The sequence below is a fragment of the Megalobrama amblycephala genome, linkage group LG18 (genome assembly GCF_018812025.1).
Source record: "Megalobrama amblycephala isolate DHTTF-2021 linkage group LG18, ASM1881202v1, whole genome shotgun sequence".
Classification (NCBI taxonomy): domain Eukaryota; kingdom Metazoa; phylum Chordata; class Actinopteri; order Cypriniformes; family Xenocyprididae; genus Megalobrama; species Megalobrama amblycephala.
In genome coordinates this window covers 6,629,366-6,646,624 of record NC_063061.1, presented here as the reverse complement: position 1 = coordinate 6,646,624, position 17,259 = coordinate 6,629,366, and the positions used below count along the sequence as shown (strand labels likewise).

The 17,259-nt window shown below is 36.8% G+C and overlaps 1 protein-coding gene across 2 annotated transcripts; it reads right to left on the bottom strand.

Moving 5' to 3' along the window:
* Positions 1–318: 318 nt before the first annotated feature.
* Positions 319–15,681, bottom strand: klf5l (Kruppel-like factor 5 like). 2 transcript variants are annotated; one of them, XR_007181327.1, is made up of 5 exons: positions 15,368–15,681; positions 9,152–9,938; positions 8,971–9,030; positions 8,732–8,852; positions 1,573–1,702 (listed from the first exon to the last, which is right to left on the bottom strand). XR_007181327.1 is itself a non-coding variant. In XM_048166737.1 (4 exons), the coding sequence occupies exons 1-4, from the start codon at positions 15,536–15,538 to the stop codon at positions 1,524–1,526; spliced, it is 1,197 nt and encodes a 398-aa protein (XP_048022694.1). In that variant the 5' UTR covers positions 15,539–15,681; the 3' UTR covers positions 319–1,523. The 2 variants fall into 2 exon arrangements, 1 of the variants encoding a protein (XP_048022694.1); XM_048166737.1 differs by lacking the exon at positions 8,732–8,852 and having other exon boundaries at positions 319–1,702.
* Positions 15,682–17,259: the final 1,578 nt, after the last annotated feature.

Here is a 17,259-nt window from a genome sequence, read left to right as displayed (position 1 = left end):
TGACGCAATATCCAGTTGTTTGATCCAGCACTGTCCAAAAAACAACTCGGCAAATGAAATAATGCATAACGACCCAACGAGCTGGGTCAAAATTACCTAGAAATGGTCCTTATTAATCCAGCATTTTTTTTAGAGAGTTAGAAAAAGTCCACCTTCTTAGTTCCAAGAACCATTGTCCCTCATAAATATAACATAAAACAAAAATGTCTGTCTCCATAACCTAAGTAGCCTATTAACCAAGTATTCAAATGTCATTCCATAAGGACCTCATCCAGAGTCAAGGAAGCATGTTAGCATATAGAACACTTAGCCATGAAATGTGATTATTCTTTTATTTCCAAAGTTCTGTATTCAGACAAGTACATACAAAATGTTAAACTGATCACTTAGTATGCAAGATCTACACACTCAACACCCACATTCAAGACAAACGTAGCAAAATCCCATTTGTTCATAAAAACAATCAGCTTCAAAGAGAAAAGTATTTACATGTAGTTAAACTTTAACAAGAGTATGTACAGTACCTTTTGATCCATCAGAGTTCCCTTCATAAGTGAAGGACATGTACAAAGGGAACTTGAGAACTTTTAAGCGTTTATAAAAATGCGGTCGCTAAGCTGCATACAGAGCTCAAGACGGGTCTCACCGGCATTACAAAAGCAAATGCTACGATGTCCACAACAAATACAAATTTGTTCTTGGGAAAAGAAAGGGATTGTTGTGAAGTTTCAAAATGTTTTGCATATCACAATTTCTTCATTTATTTTCAACTGTTATTATCAACTGTTGTGTGAAATACAAATTTGGCACACATGGTCAAATAAGGCTCTTGTGAGCTTATTTTTCATATTCATCACAGTCTTTTTTTCTGTCATACAAAGAGCTGAAATGTCAAACAGTCGACTGATCTGAGTGCTACCTTTTTACAGTCTCATAAAGATTTGTATCCATGGATACACAACTGTGAGAACAGCAAACATTAGGGTTACTACTTTTTATATCTTTATATATATATATATATATATATATATATATATATATATATATATATATATATATATATATATATATATATATATATATATAGTAGCATCTTACCCAAAAGCAAACAACTTTTTGTGAGTGGGAAATTCCATATAAATAGTATTGTATTGTCTAAAATGAACAATTAACTATTACTTTGGAATTAATAAATCAAACTTTACATTTCAAGTTATTAGGAAGACTCTTATTAGGAAGATTTTCAAATTTAGTCAGACAAAGTGGATGGAGGTCAAGTATAAAATTCATAGCATCTTTTCACATTAATCTACAGACATACAAACACATACAAAACATATGTACAGTAGTATACATTCTGTTGGAGCTCTGCTGTGATGTCCAGTCCTCTTCATGACAAAATGTGTGGAGTGCTGATATAGGGCAGAGCTTTCATTAGTTTGATCTTCGTATGTGAATGACTGTGAAATATTTAGAACATGAAAACTGTTATAAACATTGAAAAAGTAAGGATGTAAAGTCTGTTAGTTTTGGTGGCGCTTCATGTGCAGTGCCAGGTGGTCTGAACGAGAGAAGCAGCGACTGCAGGCAACACATTTGAAGGGTTTTGCGCCGGTGTGTTTGCGGTAATGCCGCGTCAGTTCATCTGAGCGGGCAAAACGCCAGTCACATCCTTCCCAACTGCACCGGTATGGCTTCTCACCTACAAAAAAGAAAACAAAAAAATTAAATCACATTGATTTAGCAAACAACCTTCATTTATTTTATTTCAAGGCATGTTTCAAGGTCCAGGCTCATACAAAGTCCAGCTTGAACATGTTTGAACACACAATGTGTATTGTGACATTTTTAAATGGCAGTTATAGAGGAATTAGACATGCATGTGCTTGTGGTTTGGAGAGTAATACAACTCCCATGTGTAAACACGGAAGTCATTTCCATGCCGCTTAAAACACTGATAACATCTGACATTGTGAGGTTTGCCGCAGCACTAAATCCTGAAAAGCCATGTTCAGTGTGAAACGATAATGGTCATTCAACACATGTGGCCCCATTTTTGATATTACCACTACAAAATTCACACCAAATAACTTATAAAATAAAAATAGTCTAATAACGTGTGTACAGTGGGTACGGAAAGTATTCAGACCTCCTTATATTTTTCACTCTTTGTTATATTGCAGCCATTTGCTAAAATCATTTAAGTTAATTTTTTTTCCTCATTAATGTACACACAGCACCCCATATTGACAGAAAAACACAGAATTGTTGACATTTTTGCAGATTTATTAAAAAAGAAAAACTGAAATATCACATGGTCCTAAGTATTCAGACCCTTTGCTCAGTATTTAGTAGAAGCACCCTTTTGATCTAATACAGCCATGAGTCTTTTTGGGAAAGATGCAACAAGTTTTTCACACATGGATTTGGGGATCCTCTGCCATTCCTCCTTGCAGATCCTCTCCAGTTCTGTCAGGTTGGATGGTAAACGTTGGTGGACAGCCATTTTTAGGTTTCTAGATGCTCAATTGGGTTTAAGTCAGGGCTCTGGCTGGGCCATTCAAGAACAGTCACGGAGTTGTTGTGAATCCACTCCTTCGTTATTTTAGCTGTGTGCTTAGGGTCATTGTTGGAAGGTAAACCTTCGGCCCAGTCTGAGGTCCTGAGCACTCTGGAGAAGGTTTTCGTCCAGGATATCCCTGTACTTGGCCGCATTCATCTTTCCCTCGATTGCAACCAGTCATCCTGTCCCTGCAGCTGAAAAACACCCCCACAGCATGATGCTGCCACCACCATGCTTCACTGTTGGGACTGTATTGGACAGGTGATGAGCAGTGCCTGGTTTTCTCCACACATACCGCTTAGAATTAAGGCCAAAAAGTTCTATCTTGGTCTCATCAGACCAGAGAATCTTATTTCTCACCATCTTAGCAAACTCCATGCGGGCTTTCATGTGTCTTGCACTGAGGAGAGGCTTCCGTCGGGCCACTCTGCCATAAAGCCCCGACTGGTGGATGGTTGACTTTCTCCCATCTCCCGACTGCATCTCTGGAGCTCAGCCACAGTGATCTTTGGGTTCTTCTTTACCTCTCTCACCAAGGCTCTTCTCCCCCGATAGCTCAGTTTGGCCGGACGGCCAGCTCTAGGAAGGGTTCTGGTCGTCCCAAACATCTTCCATTTAAGGATTATGGAGGCCACTGTGCTCTTAGGAACCTTAAGTGCAGCAGACATTTTTGGTAACCTTGGCCAGATCTGTGCCTTGCCACAATTCTGTCTCTGAGCTCCAGGCTGTTCCTTTGACCTCATGATTCTCATTTGCTCTGACATGCACTGTGAGCTGTAAGGTCTTATATAGACAGGTGTGTGGCCAATCAGTATAATCAAACACAGCTGGACTCAAATGAAGGTGTAGAACCATCTCAAGGATGATCAGAAGAAATGGACAGCACCTGAGTTAAATATATGAGTGTCACAGCAAAGGGTCTGAATACTTAGGACCATGTGATATTTCAGTTTTTCTTTTTTAATAAATCTGCAAAAATGTCAACAATTCTGTGTTTTTCTGTCAATATGGGGTGCTGTGTGTACATTAATGAGGGAAAAAAAACCACTGTATGTATGTTTGTGTATGATGGAAAGAAAAAAGGGAAAGTAAAAGAAAATGAGAGAGAGAACAATATAATTGTTTATTATATAATTGTTTATTATATTTTGTAACATTATAAATGCCTTTACTTCTCACTTTTGATCAATTTAAAGCATCCTTGCTGAATAAAAATTATTCTCAAAACAAAACAAAACAAAACAAAACAAAACAAAACAAAACAAAACAAAACAAAACAAAACAAAAAAACCTACATAAATTACATTTTAATGTATTGCAGTTTCTTATATAAACATCACCAGCCAGTGATGTTTTATTTACTCGCCAAATATATTTTTACCTTTCTTTTGTCAGTTGGAAGCTGATTATAGTCCAATAACCACTAGTTATTCGTACATGTAAATATTTGCTGAGAAAACCCCCTAAATAAAGGTAATTTAAAGAGAACATTTTTTACCACATTATCACTTTTGTAAGATGACATCAATTTTTAAAAATGCATTTTGAGATTTTGAATTAAATTTTTAAGGTTATTTTATAAACAATTAATTCCACTAAATTGATATTAATTTCACAGCCCACATAATAAAAATCAAAATAAATTATCTGACAGAAGAAAAGTTTAATTCGAATAGCCTATAGGCTGTTAATGGTTGCCCAGCAGCACAGCAACTTGCGTTTTAATATAGAACGTAGAGTAACACAGTGCATCTGATCAGAATTTGTAGTCAGAACTATTTATATATTTAATAGTATTTTCACATTATTTCTAAATGTAATATTAACCTTTTCACACTGCTCACTGGACATTTAATTTTCGAACAACCAAAGTAATAAAATATTGCTAGATTCACTTTTATCTGTTTAGGAAATCATTTTGAAGAAATGTCGCCAAAGCCACGTTTTTCCAAAGAGCCTGATCAGCATGGTATGTTTATGTTGTCACAGGTCAGGTTGTCATTCCTCAGGTGGACATGGTGTGGAGTTGTATTTCAAAAGATGCTGGGGGTTGGGAAAGATCCTGCCGCACTGAAAGCTGTCAAACAACAGTTAAGAGCTCTAGAACATTCTGTGCTGACAGATGAAAGTCAGAACAGGTCGATAACACGTGTAATTTTGATGTCTTCAGGAATGATATGTTCTTTTCATTAGATCAAAATAAGGATGTCAGGATGTATGTGCACTGACAAAGCAATTATATACAAGCCAGGAAAAAAGTAGTAATCTAAGCAGTTAGCTTAGGTTATGCTAATAGGTCTTCAAAAAAAAACTAGCTTCACAGGAATTTTACAGATTCTAGCAGCCTTATCTTGTATATGAAATGCTAGCTAAACAGCTTTCACAATGCTTGTGATAATTTTTTGACTAAGGAGCGGTTTATATTACACCATTCTCAACTAAAAACTGAAAACTTTTTTATGTGTTTCAGCTGTTCATTTACATGACAACAGTGTTTTGGGGCCTGAAAACAAAACGGGTTTCAAAGTGCACGTTTTTAAAAACAATACCATTATTGTGTAAACGTTTTCACGAATCCGTGTAAACAGGTATTGTTTTGGCAACGTTGTATGCGAAAAGCAAAAAGAAAAAACTTTCCATTTTTAGTACATCGTTCTTGAGGGCAACTGGTGCATTTGTGAAAGCCTTGTATTATCTTAGTAATGGAACTTGTTGCCCACCTTCCTCAAACAGAAGCCACTGATAAACACATTACAATGGTGATTGTATGGCTATTCCTGTGAGTGTGGTGAATATTAGTAATAATATTAGTGTTGTTATAGCATTGTCTTTAACTGAATCCGATTAATGCTAAAATTATTTTTTGTTGTTGTTCTTAATATTGTTTTGATGTCGATTTAGGTGGTTTGCCATATTCAACTTACACATTTGTATGTTTTTATAATGGTTGTGTGTGCGCAGTAAAATGCTTTAGTGATAACAAATTAGCCATTGCACAACCCCCAGCTAACCAAATAATATCTCTGTTGTTTGAGCTTGTTGGCCTTTAAACAGATTCCACAAGCTGAAGTGTTTGATGGGGGGGTATTACCTTGTTCAAGACCCTGAGCTATTGGAGTCTTTTGTCAGGAGGGCATTTGTTCATCTCCTTTTAAATTCTGGTTTCATGTATAGAAAAAGGGGAGGGATGAGCGCTAAGCTTAAAGAGCCAGCTTTCAGAACTATTCAAATAGCTAGTCAAAGAGCAAAATTTGTGCTCTCTTCAGTTATTTCCCATATCTGAGAGCTGTGTAGTTTCACTGTGGTAAAGTTAGTAGCTGAAATGCAACATGATATTTCAGAACAGCAATTATTGTTTGATGTTATTGTTTGAGATAAACAATAGAAAACTGCAATTAATTTACTAAGATTATTAATCATGCAATTATTTGATATTTTTAAATTATTATAATACATTTTATTATATTATAATACATTTTATAATACAAATTATTATAATACATTTAACTATTTATTAAATATTGGTGTCTTTTATTATAGTGCAAAAAGCCACTCAAGGCCATGTTTTACAATTTCATGGTAAATTTAGTGGAATTATTATTATTTTTTAAAGAACCGATTAAAAAAAATAGAAATTAAAAATCTCAAACAAACAATCAAACTGAATTGTTCATGGTCTGAGAAAAAAAAAACCCAGTGAGATGCGACATATTTAATGATTTTGTTTGCCAAAATAATGCAATAAACCACACAAGTCCATGTTTTTAAAACAATTAAGGTGGTTTTAGGCACTCTGATTTGTGTCATGCCTAGGATTGACCCTTAACTGTAGTAAAATCTCTGTTAGGCAGAATCTCAAGTGGCTAAGTGCTTTAGTTTCATCCATGCTAATACTTGTTGCACTGCTGCAACACCTACTCAATTTCCTAACATACCACATGGGAATATGTTTCATATTATCTTAAACAGAATTACGAAGATACCTCTAGGGCACCAGTGAGTGAGAGTACAACAATAATGATACCTCAGGCTACAGGGAATCCCTCTACATTCACAGGTGACCACCCCGAAATGTTTAGAAAAGAAAAAAAAGAAGAAGAGGTAACAAGGTAGAAAAGGTGCTTTTATCAGCTTAACATAATGTTAAAAAAAAAAAAAAATTTTTTGCACCGATTGGTGTTGGGAGGGAAGATTTCAGTTTCATTCTAAAGTGTGCTGGGATTGCAGTGGGTTTCATCTTACACAGAGCTGAACACACTGAAACTGCCAAGTTCTTTTCTCCCGGCGGCTCACTCCTCCCCCCAACCGCAGACAGAAAAAGCAGGAGGAACAGGTTTTTCCTCCACCACTTGCCGATTTCCCCCTCGGGAAAGCATGCAGGGCTTGTACAGGCATGCAGACACAATGTGTATAAAAGCATGAAAAGAGTCAATTAATCTCTCCCTCCGCCCTGTTCTCTGTTTTTCCACATCGCTAGTCTTTAGGCTGTCATCTTCTCTGCAAGCGGTTGCTGCATTTGTAGCTTTTGTTGTTGATGGTACATTGCATCTGCTAACAACTACTTCTAACTTTAGAAAAATGGTTAACCGCCTTCATGTTATTCCAAACCTGTATGATGAAGTTGTTCTTTAACATGCAGTTACAATTAATAAAAGTATGCAAAGGTGATTCAAAAGACCTATGAATCACTATATCCAACCAAGTCTTCTGAAGGCATATGACTGTTTTGTGTGAGAAACAGACCAAATGTAAAGCATTATTCTCTGATAATCTTCCCTTCCAGTGAGCTGTTAACCGATGCAGTGGCATCAGCTAAGTTTACCTGCACCCAAATAATCTGTTTATAATCAGATTAAGCACCCCAATCGATCCGATTGAGCTTGATCCGAATGAAATTCTGATTCGATTGAAAAGGATGGTGAAGACCTGAAATAATCTGATCAATAGGAAAAATATACGCATGTGGTGCAGTAAGCAATTTCTGAGAATCACTGTTGAATACTGTTGATATTTGAAATCAACCCAAACAAACACACCCCTCCCTTCATTGCTCTGAACTGAGGTAATAAGCTCTGCCTGGTTCTCTGGACTGCCGGGCTGGAAGTTGGGGGGCGATGGAGGCAAACTGTGCAGCTGGGGTGAAGTGTAGAATGGCTCGGGCATGACAAATTCACCAGATTGCGCAGATTGCCGGACGTGCCGATTCTGTTCATCGATTGACTCTGGGAAAAGGTCATCGTCATCGATATTTGAAATCAATCCAAACAAACACACCCCTCCTTTCATTGCTCTGCCCCCAAAATCCACAAACACGCAATGCAAGAGTAGATGTCTCTTTATCATGGCAGAAACAAAGCAAAATAAAGCTTCGCAAAAAATAAAGCAAAAATGATGAACAAACAAGGAAGAACAAAATATGAGCATACAGTACACGAGTATATACAAGCAAGAGTTCAATGTTCGTTGTCAGCACACACTCAAAACCAATGTTACTCACGTATGGAGCATACACAACACAACCTCAGCGTCTAGTTTCAGGCCTTCCCGCTTAGGTCTCTCCAGTGCTGGAAAGCTTTTCTAATATTAAAGCTCTTGCCTGATCACAACTCTTCTTTTTCCAGTGATATTCCTCTGACCTTTTCTCTTTTGTAATGTCTCTCAGCTATCTCTCAGCTATCTCAATCTTTCTTCAAATTTCCCTCTCGCTCACTCTCTCTACTCCATCATGAGTGTATATGCCCCCTACTGCTGATTGGCTACAAGTTTGTTGTGGTGCTCGGTCCGATCAACTTTCAACAGTATTTTTAAATTGCTTACTGCACCTTTAAATTATTTTACATGCACAGTGCCGTTATGCGTATGCTTGCATGTTTATGTCTGTATGTTTATGAACTGGTCAGTGGAGGAGACTGAATATATATTTACTAAATATTTGCTAAAACGTTCTTCTGACATATGTCAGCTTTCTTTTTATCAAGGAAACAATTACAATTATTCTTGCAGTAGCTCAGGTTCTGAGCACAGGTTCTGAGTAATGCACATGTAAACAAATATGTGAATCGGATTGAATTGTTTAGGGTTCATATAAACAGAACTTTTAGAATCTGAAATTAAATTAAATTCATATTAAAAAAATCGACAAGGTTGGATGTCAAGATTACGACTTACATTTTGTTTGTTCCTCACACAAAGTAATTGTATGACTTCAGAAGACTTGTGGGATACTTTTAAAATCCTCAGTCTCCATTCATTGTAATTGCATGGAAAAGTTCTTCAATTTCTCATTTCTCTGTGTTCCGCAGAAGAAAGAAAATCATATGTCGTTGAAACGACATGAGGATGAATAAACAATTAATTAATTTGCATTTTTGGGTGCCTCTGTCAAAGAGTGTGATTTGGTTTCTTACCTGTATGAGTCCTTTGGTGTGCTTTCAAGTGAGAGCTCTTTGTGTAAACTTTAGTGCATCCTGGTACAAAGAAAATTGCCCAAAGGTTAGTTGACAAAAGTCCCTGATAATCTCTGCTCATCTTCAGGAAGGCATGGCATATCATGTAATCCAAAATTATTTACTGGAATGGCACACTAACCTGGGAAGTCACAATGATGAATTCTTCTCTTCTCCAGCTCAGGGTTGTTCCGTCGGTTGTATCTGGGCCCCGTGAGGACGCCCTGACCGTGAGCCATTAGCATGGAGTGAGGGGTCATCTGTCCAACCTTCATTCCGATTCTAGCCTGGTACGGTGGGGGAGGGGGAACTGAGGTAATAAGCTCTGCCTGGTTCTCTGGACTGCCGGGCTGGGAGTTGGGGGGCGATGGAGGCAAACTGTGCGGCTGGGGTGAAACGTAGTATGGCTCGGGCATGACAAATTCACCAGATTGCGCTGTCAAGGCCACAGTGTTCAGGTTGAGCATGGTCCTGCTGGACGAGCCGTTCATCGATTGACTCTGGGAAAAGGTCATTGTGGTGAGGTCACTGCTGCTGACGGGCATCTGGTAGACTGATGGCTGCTGAGGGCCAATGTGGAGCTCATCTGTGACAGACATGTCAGGTTTGATGAAGAGGCTGTTGACCGTCTGGGGCACACTGAAGACAGAGGTGAATTCGGGAAGCGTCTGAATGCTGCAAGGTTCGTCCACACCCGGCTCAGTTTTGATCTGATGCACCGGAGGTTTGTTTGGACGGTAAAGGCCAGTGCGAAGATGTGTGGTATTGGGCAGGATAACGTTGATGTTGAGACTGTAAGGGGCAGGCTTCTCATCTGCAAAATACTCATCCACCACTGAGGCACTTTCCCGACGGTACTTCTTATCCATCATGTTTGGGGAAAGCAGCGGGCCGCTCTGGGGCAGATATTTATCCATCTCCATCCGTGTCTGAAATGAACAGGAGATGATTATGATACAGTACACTATTAGAAATAAAAGTACTTCATTGGCATCGATGATTCCATGAAGAACATTCACCATTCATGGAATCTTTGCATTGCACAAAAAGGTTCTTTAGATTAAAAAAATGGTTCTATAAATAACTGTTCACTGAACGGAGAAAGTCCGTTTTAATATAAATCCATTTTAATATAAATCATTGGCCATAACCAGATGTACAGAAATCCAGACTGACAATTGACAGGAAATTGATTTTGAGTGTATTTTTATTTTTATTTAAATGAAGTTTATTTAATTTAGCACACTAATAAATTATATTACAGCAATTTTTTTTTGACTTGTTAAAAAAAAGAAAGAAAAAAAGCCAAAAAAGTCCATAGTGTCTGCAAAAAAATCAAATTTTTTAATTTTCATTATATATAGAAGATGAAAAAAGCCCCCAAAAATCTAATTATTTTAAGTTGTATAACAAGACCTGAATTTAAATTGAAATCCAAATTATTATTATTATTATTATTTGTAAAGGATAAATTTAATTGCATGAAAAAGTTTTCCTCAATTTAATTAAGTTTATTGAATGATTTTATTTATTTATTTATTTATTTTTTGAGTGCATGCACTTTGTGTGTGTGTTTGTTGGTAATTGGATTAGCTGGCATCAAACTGAGATGTCTGTTCTGCCATTTTACTCCTTTCACTTCACCACAGCTGTTCAAAAAGATTATATTCGAGAGAGGAGATTTGGCAAGAATATACTGTTATTGTCTTTCACATTAGATGAAGTTTATTTATCTTCGCAGTGCCTGGTACAAGCAGTCGGAGATCATTCCCCGCTTTATCCATGCACAAAAAGCCAAGAGGTCTGCATAGTGCTCCAATGCAGCACAGAGTAAACAGAAACCTCATAGGTGTGGTGGTCATGAAGACACAAAGAAAAACCAAAACAGTGACATGTGATATAGCAAGAGGAGATATGGGCACAAACAATGTACAAAAATAGAACTCTAAAAACGAGTGCACCCTGGAGAGCCATTCAGGTACAACGGTGCTTTAACCCCTGAGACTGATAAATGAGGGCATTTTTGCGATAATAAAGAACCAGATTTACCAAACCAGTCAATTGGCAAGTCAAATGTGTGATGATGAAATGGTTAGCACATGCAAAAACCTGAACAGCCCAAATACAGTCAAAGTTTTCTACAGTCCATAGTGTCTGCAGCGTGTGTTGACCAAAATAAACCCCTAAAATAACCAATAAAGGGTCTGAGACCACTAGTGAAAAAGCTTCTATTATTTCTAATACACATATTTCATAACAAATTATGTTTATATTATTTTATATACACAAAAACAATTAACACAAATTTTAGATGTATTATTAATGTCGGCTTTTTGCTTTAACGACAGCTTCTGTTTTTATTTTTATTCTAAAATGCTTCTAATTTTCATATTTCTAATACACATATTTCATAACAAATTATGTTTATATTATTTTATATACACAAAAAAAATTAACACAAATTTCAGAAGTATTATTAATGTCGTCTTTTTGCTTTAACGACAGCAGCACTCAAGCTTCATGTGCCAAGTTCTTCTAAACGTACTATTTGTATTCATGTTGGTTTCATATGGTTTTCAAAAACTTGTATTTTCAAGGAACATTTCATTTAAGTGACTCTAAAATGCCATGTCACCATAACTATCACATAAAGAGTAATAACATATTTTCCTTGAATACATATGAATGTATATGTTCTTAATACATATGAATCTTTATGTTACGTTTTTTTTCCGTTTAAGATTTTAAAAGAGAATCTTTTTTCTCTATATCATGCTTTTTAACCAACCTGATCTCACGGCAATTTGTACGTATTTTACGAGGTGGCTAATTCATATGAATTCATATCACTGAACTACCCCACCCCTAAACCTACCTGTCACTGTGGTTTAGACAAATTGTATGAATTCGTACGAGTGAGGTCGTACAAATTCGTACAAATTAGCCACCTCGTAAAATACGTACGAATTGGTCGTGAGATAGCTTTGTTTTTAACTAATTAATATAATTTTGATTATGAAAATATGATTTAAATTATGGAGTAGTTACACCACATGATATTAACCATATTTATTTATCAACAAAGGAGTTTTGTTAACAATACATGATTATGCTAAACTACTTAAAGTTTTCTTTTTTTATTCTTTTAATGTGAGAAGACATTTGGACCCCACATTAAATACGCAATTGCCTTTACTGTTGTCCTCACTGCAATCATTATATTTGACAATAAACATTTCAAAAGCACTGCAACGTCCAGCTGTCTGATGTGGCAGCTATGTCAACAATAAGACATGTATTGTCAAAATGCATTTCCTTGGCAACCCAATGATGTGGTTTAATGTACAAATATCTTCATCCTTTCAGGTAACTCATACCCTAACGTGTGAGGTCACGTACTCTCAGGGAATGTACAATGAATGATGACTCTTCTGCAGCTTTTCATATAGCTGTGGATGAGCCATTTATTGCGGACAATTGTACTCTCAGTGTTAATGTCAACAATTCCACCTTCCACCTTCATCATCAGGCCAGCGTTGGAAAGTTAAAACCAGGTAATTAATGGAAAATAGCTTTCGATTTATCTCCAGACCTGGCAAGCATACTGCCCCTGCTCTTAGTCCTGGGCACAAACGGGCCTTGTATTGTGGTGGCAATGGCAGAGGGGCAAGTGCACTTGGCCACGGCCTCGGTTGGCCTTAGAGACCTGGTTCTGTTCACTGGGTTTGTGTGAGGAGAATGAACAGCAGCTGAACCCTGGCCCAAGAACTGAGTTAATGATTGGAGAACATTTACAACTGCTCAGTTATGTATTTTAGGGAGCGATAACGACTGGGAGCCGAGTTAGACATAAAAAATAATCTTTGAGATAAATCAGATGGACGTTTCCGTGCTGCTCATCATCAACGTTATTTAAAAACGTTCTTAAAAATTATAGCTCACTTTCTGAAAAAATCCCTTAAGAAGAAAAATTCTGTAATCAGTTCTCTCAGCCACATGCTGTTTTAAAATTGTATTAATTTTTTCCTTCAGAAGAACACAAAAAAGACACTGTGAAGAAAGCTTTGTTTATACAATGAAAGTTGGTGGGGCCCAAAACAACATTTCACTGCATAGATCAAAAACACACACACACACACACACACACACACACACACACACACACACACACACACACACACACAAAGAAATTTTTAAAAATATAGTCTTTCGTCTTTCACAGAATGACATTAGGGTGAGTAAATGATGACAGAATTTACATTTTTGGCTGAAATATGCCTTTAGGGATGTGTGCTTGTGGATTATTAAACCGTCAAAAATCTTTTCTATTAAAAAAAAAGCCTTATTTGCTACCAAACACATAAAGTGCAGAGGCCTCAGAAACCTGGACAGTATGTGTCATTCTCAAAGTTTCACAACCTATTACAGAGTCCAAGTAGCTAGTTAGCCCAAAGACCTTTTTCCGAATTACAACACAAAAGGTCTTTCCCTTTGAAATAATTGCCTTTTATGGCCCAAAAGGAATTCAGAAAGATGGAGATTTCCACAGATCCTAATTAAAGCAGACTGATAGACTTCTTGTCTGTTTACTGGAGCCATAACAGCACAAATCATCAGAGGGCAGAAGCAAGAGAAAACAAAACCTTTGAGACGAAAATAATGTTTTATGGCTTTGGGGGAAATAGATAACAGTTGTTTTGGCTTTTCAGACCCATGACTAGTGAAGGAACCATATTGGCTGCTCTTCACAGCAGTGAATATGACTAGTGACTTCTGGATTTGATAAATGCTGTGTGGACAGAAAATTAAAGTAAATTACTGCAAGAGAGATGCTTTACACGTATATTACTCAGAGACGGACGTATCTTTTGATTAGATGTGACAAATCAATCAGTAATTAAGATCATCTTAAATTAAAATCATGGCATTGTTGGTTTAGGTATTATTATAGCAATCTCATTTAATTTAGACTATGATTATGGGTGATTACGACTCCTTTGTATGTACTTTTTCCAACAATTACTTGAATTCTTGAAAGCACATGAGGTCAGCCATGTGCTTCTCGTCACCAACACAATGCAGGTGTCAACAAGGTAACAATGCCAATGTGAAGGCCCAGGCGGTTTCCTTCAGTAAAGCTGACAACCTACATGATTCCTGTGGCCATATGAGCTTTTGAAGGAGTGCAACGAGGTCAGCTAAGCCAGTCATAAACAATGGTGTTCTAGTTAGAATCCCATATGATCCAGCAGAGCACATTCGGTTTGCCTTTCAGACCCATTAATTTTCAGATGTCATTGTGGACTCTGAATATGATCATTAAAACAGAAAATACAACATCACAGAACTGCATACTAGATTCTGATGGCCAAGACCAAAGCCAAAGAGCAAAATATAAAGAAACAGAAGTCTGAAATGAACTCTAAACTTGTGGATTAATCTAAATTTTCTCTGTGAGGAAACTAATACATGAAACTTTTCATTAACACAGTCCCAGTGTTAAATTGACACCTTGATTTTCTACATAACTTCAAACTTTCATTAAGGTAATAAATGTAAAGGTTTCTTTTTTTGATTATTTTGCTTTTCAAAACACTCTACAATACTTAAATTTTACTCTTATAATGAAGGTTATGTTAAGGGCCTAAACTTGTGCGTTTACTAGCAAGTTAAGTATTAATGTCATAGTGCCCTTGCAAAGCAATTTATCTGGAATAATATATTCATAATCAAGTATATATATTCAAGTCAAGTCATAGTCAAGTATAAGCTACATCATTTATGAGAATAAAATTATGTCAGTGTTTACCGCAAACTTAAAGAGAAATATGTTTTTAGGTAAAATAAACAATTTAAAGTAAAAATATTAAGCGCATACTGCGCTGTTGTAAACATATCATAAGACATGATTAAAAATATGACATTAATTGTTATCTGTGTTAATGTTAATAATAATAATAATAATAATAATAATATTTTTAATTATTTGTATAAGCAACTTCTCATACAAATCCTGCTAAAGGAATAATTGTAACTGCAATGGGAGACAAATAAACAGCAATTCAGTGGCCCCTTATGAGAGGATGTAACATGCACACCGCCACAAGAACAGTTCACACAGCCTAAAAGAGATGCCTGTAATATATTCAATATTTTATCAACAATGTTTCATTATAAAAAAACCGAACCAAATACATTGCAGGAAGGCTTATATAAAGATTATTTCCTATAAGCCTACTGATCAGGTGCACTGCATCTGTTCTTTTTTATCTATTTATTTATTTATTTTTTGATGTTTAGACATTGAAATATATGTGTTTTCCAATTAAAGTCTGACACCACAGAGCGCCTGCCATACCTGAGCCATTTCAACAGCGTTTGTTGCGAGTCTAACAGCGGGTTTGACGTCCTCAAATACAGACGAGTCCTCCGGCCCATCCGCGCTACACATCCGCACGGGTTTAAGCTGCGTGAAAACGGCTCTCTCTTCTAAATTCGGAGCGCTAACGGCCAGTCCTACACTTGCCATTTCTATATGAAAATAACGAATATTATATTAAAATCTTGTTCTTAATTACGAATACACATATACGGGACTATTGTAAACGTCCTTGTCGGTACATCCAGACGCGCGGTTTATCCAAAAACCCTCCCTGTGTCACTCAGGTAGCCTTACCTGTTGTAAAGTATCACACAGTAGGCACGTAGTACATGAGTGACTGCTGCCTCAGCCATTCAGAGCGAAGGAAATAGCGCCTTCTCCAATCACAAGGCAAGTGGGCTTAGCTCACCTGAGAGGTGTATAACATGGAGGCGTTACTTTTCTGCATGTCCAAGAAAATTACACTGGTGCTATCCTATTGTAAACCGTTTTTATGTATTTATTTATTTATAATTTTTTTTAAATCTATCTATCTATCTATATTTTTTTTTTTTGTGGTGGAGCCCCGTTTAGTTTACAAACCAAACTATTGTGCTTTTATATTCCACAGTCACAGTCTGTCACAGTCAGAGTGTCACAGTCACAGTCAATGTCTGGCTCTCTCAGTCATTATAATAACATAATTCCATAGCTCTTATGTGGAACCCACACAGACATTACATGAGGCATTACTGCATATTGTAACATGCCCATATAGTGATAATATTAAAGCATGCTATTACAAGTGATACTCTGTAAATCCCACTTCACCAATAAGCTGTTATTGTTTTGTCTGAAGCATAGCTCAAACTCAAACACATCAGTTTCTGTCAGATGCCACACAGGAAGCACCAAACCAACCAGTTTTATTTATCTTGATGAACAGATTTAGAGCAGCCATTCCATTGCTCCATGAATTTTCTAGACTTAACACAGCAATGTGGAAGAATAATGATGAGAAAAAGTGATGGGGCAGAAACTGGATCATCTACATTCCTCCTGTTTTATCAAAGAGCCTGAGGACAGATGGGGTCAGGTAAAAACAGATGTGGCCACTGCAAGTGTCACTGTTTAGGGCCAATTCTGAGGGAACTGCAGTTGTGAGAGAGGTCAAACAAGGTGAAAACACCTGTTCATGGGTTTAAATGGGGTTGCTACTTAATGTTATATCATGTTATATCATTCACTGAGCTCAGTGCAAAATGCCCACAATACTTTGTGTAATGTGCACATTATATAATGTACATTTTGTAATGCAAAAGGCATAATAATGCTTAATTTGATATAAAATTCAGTTAAGAGTACACGTGAGTGCTACAACAAACCTCTGTTCCTTAAGAATGAAAGACTTTTTGTTTTATTTAATTGTTCATTGTTCATGGAAGATATGGGCATACAAAGTGAGGAAGGGAAGGACTTTGGTGACAGAACAGGCTGTGATAGACTCTAATTATAATAATTTGCAGCAAAACGATGGTTGTCAGGACTCAACCCCTCCCAGATCAGAAGGTAAAGTATTCCGTGTCCATCAATCTTCAAACATTCCAGAGCATTCTATGGAGTGCTTTGCATGATATGAACTTATATTTGGAGAAGAAGGTATAGGCTACTTAAAGGGTTAGTTTACCCCAAAATGAAAATAATGTCATTTATTACTCACCCTCATGCCGTTCCATGAGTGTTTTGAAATCAGCCATCACTATATAAGTAGTTTTTTTTTTTGGGGGGGGGGGCACCAAAAATATTCTCGCCGCTTTATAATATTAATATTGAACCACTGTACTCACATGAACTGATTCAAATATGTTTTCAGTACCTTTGGATCTTGA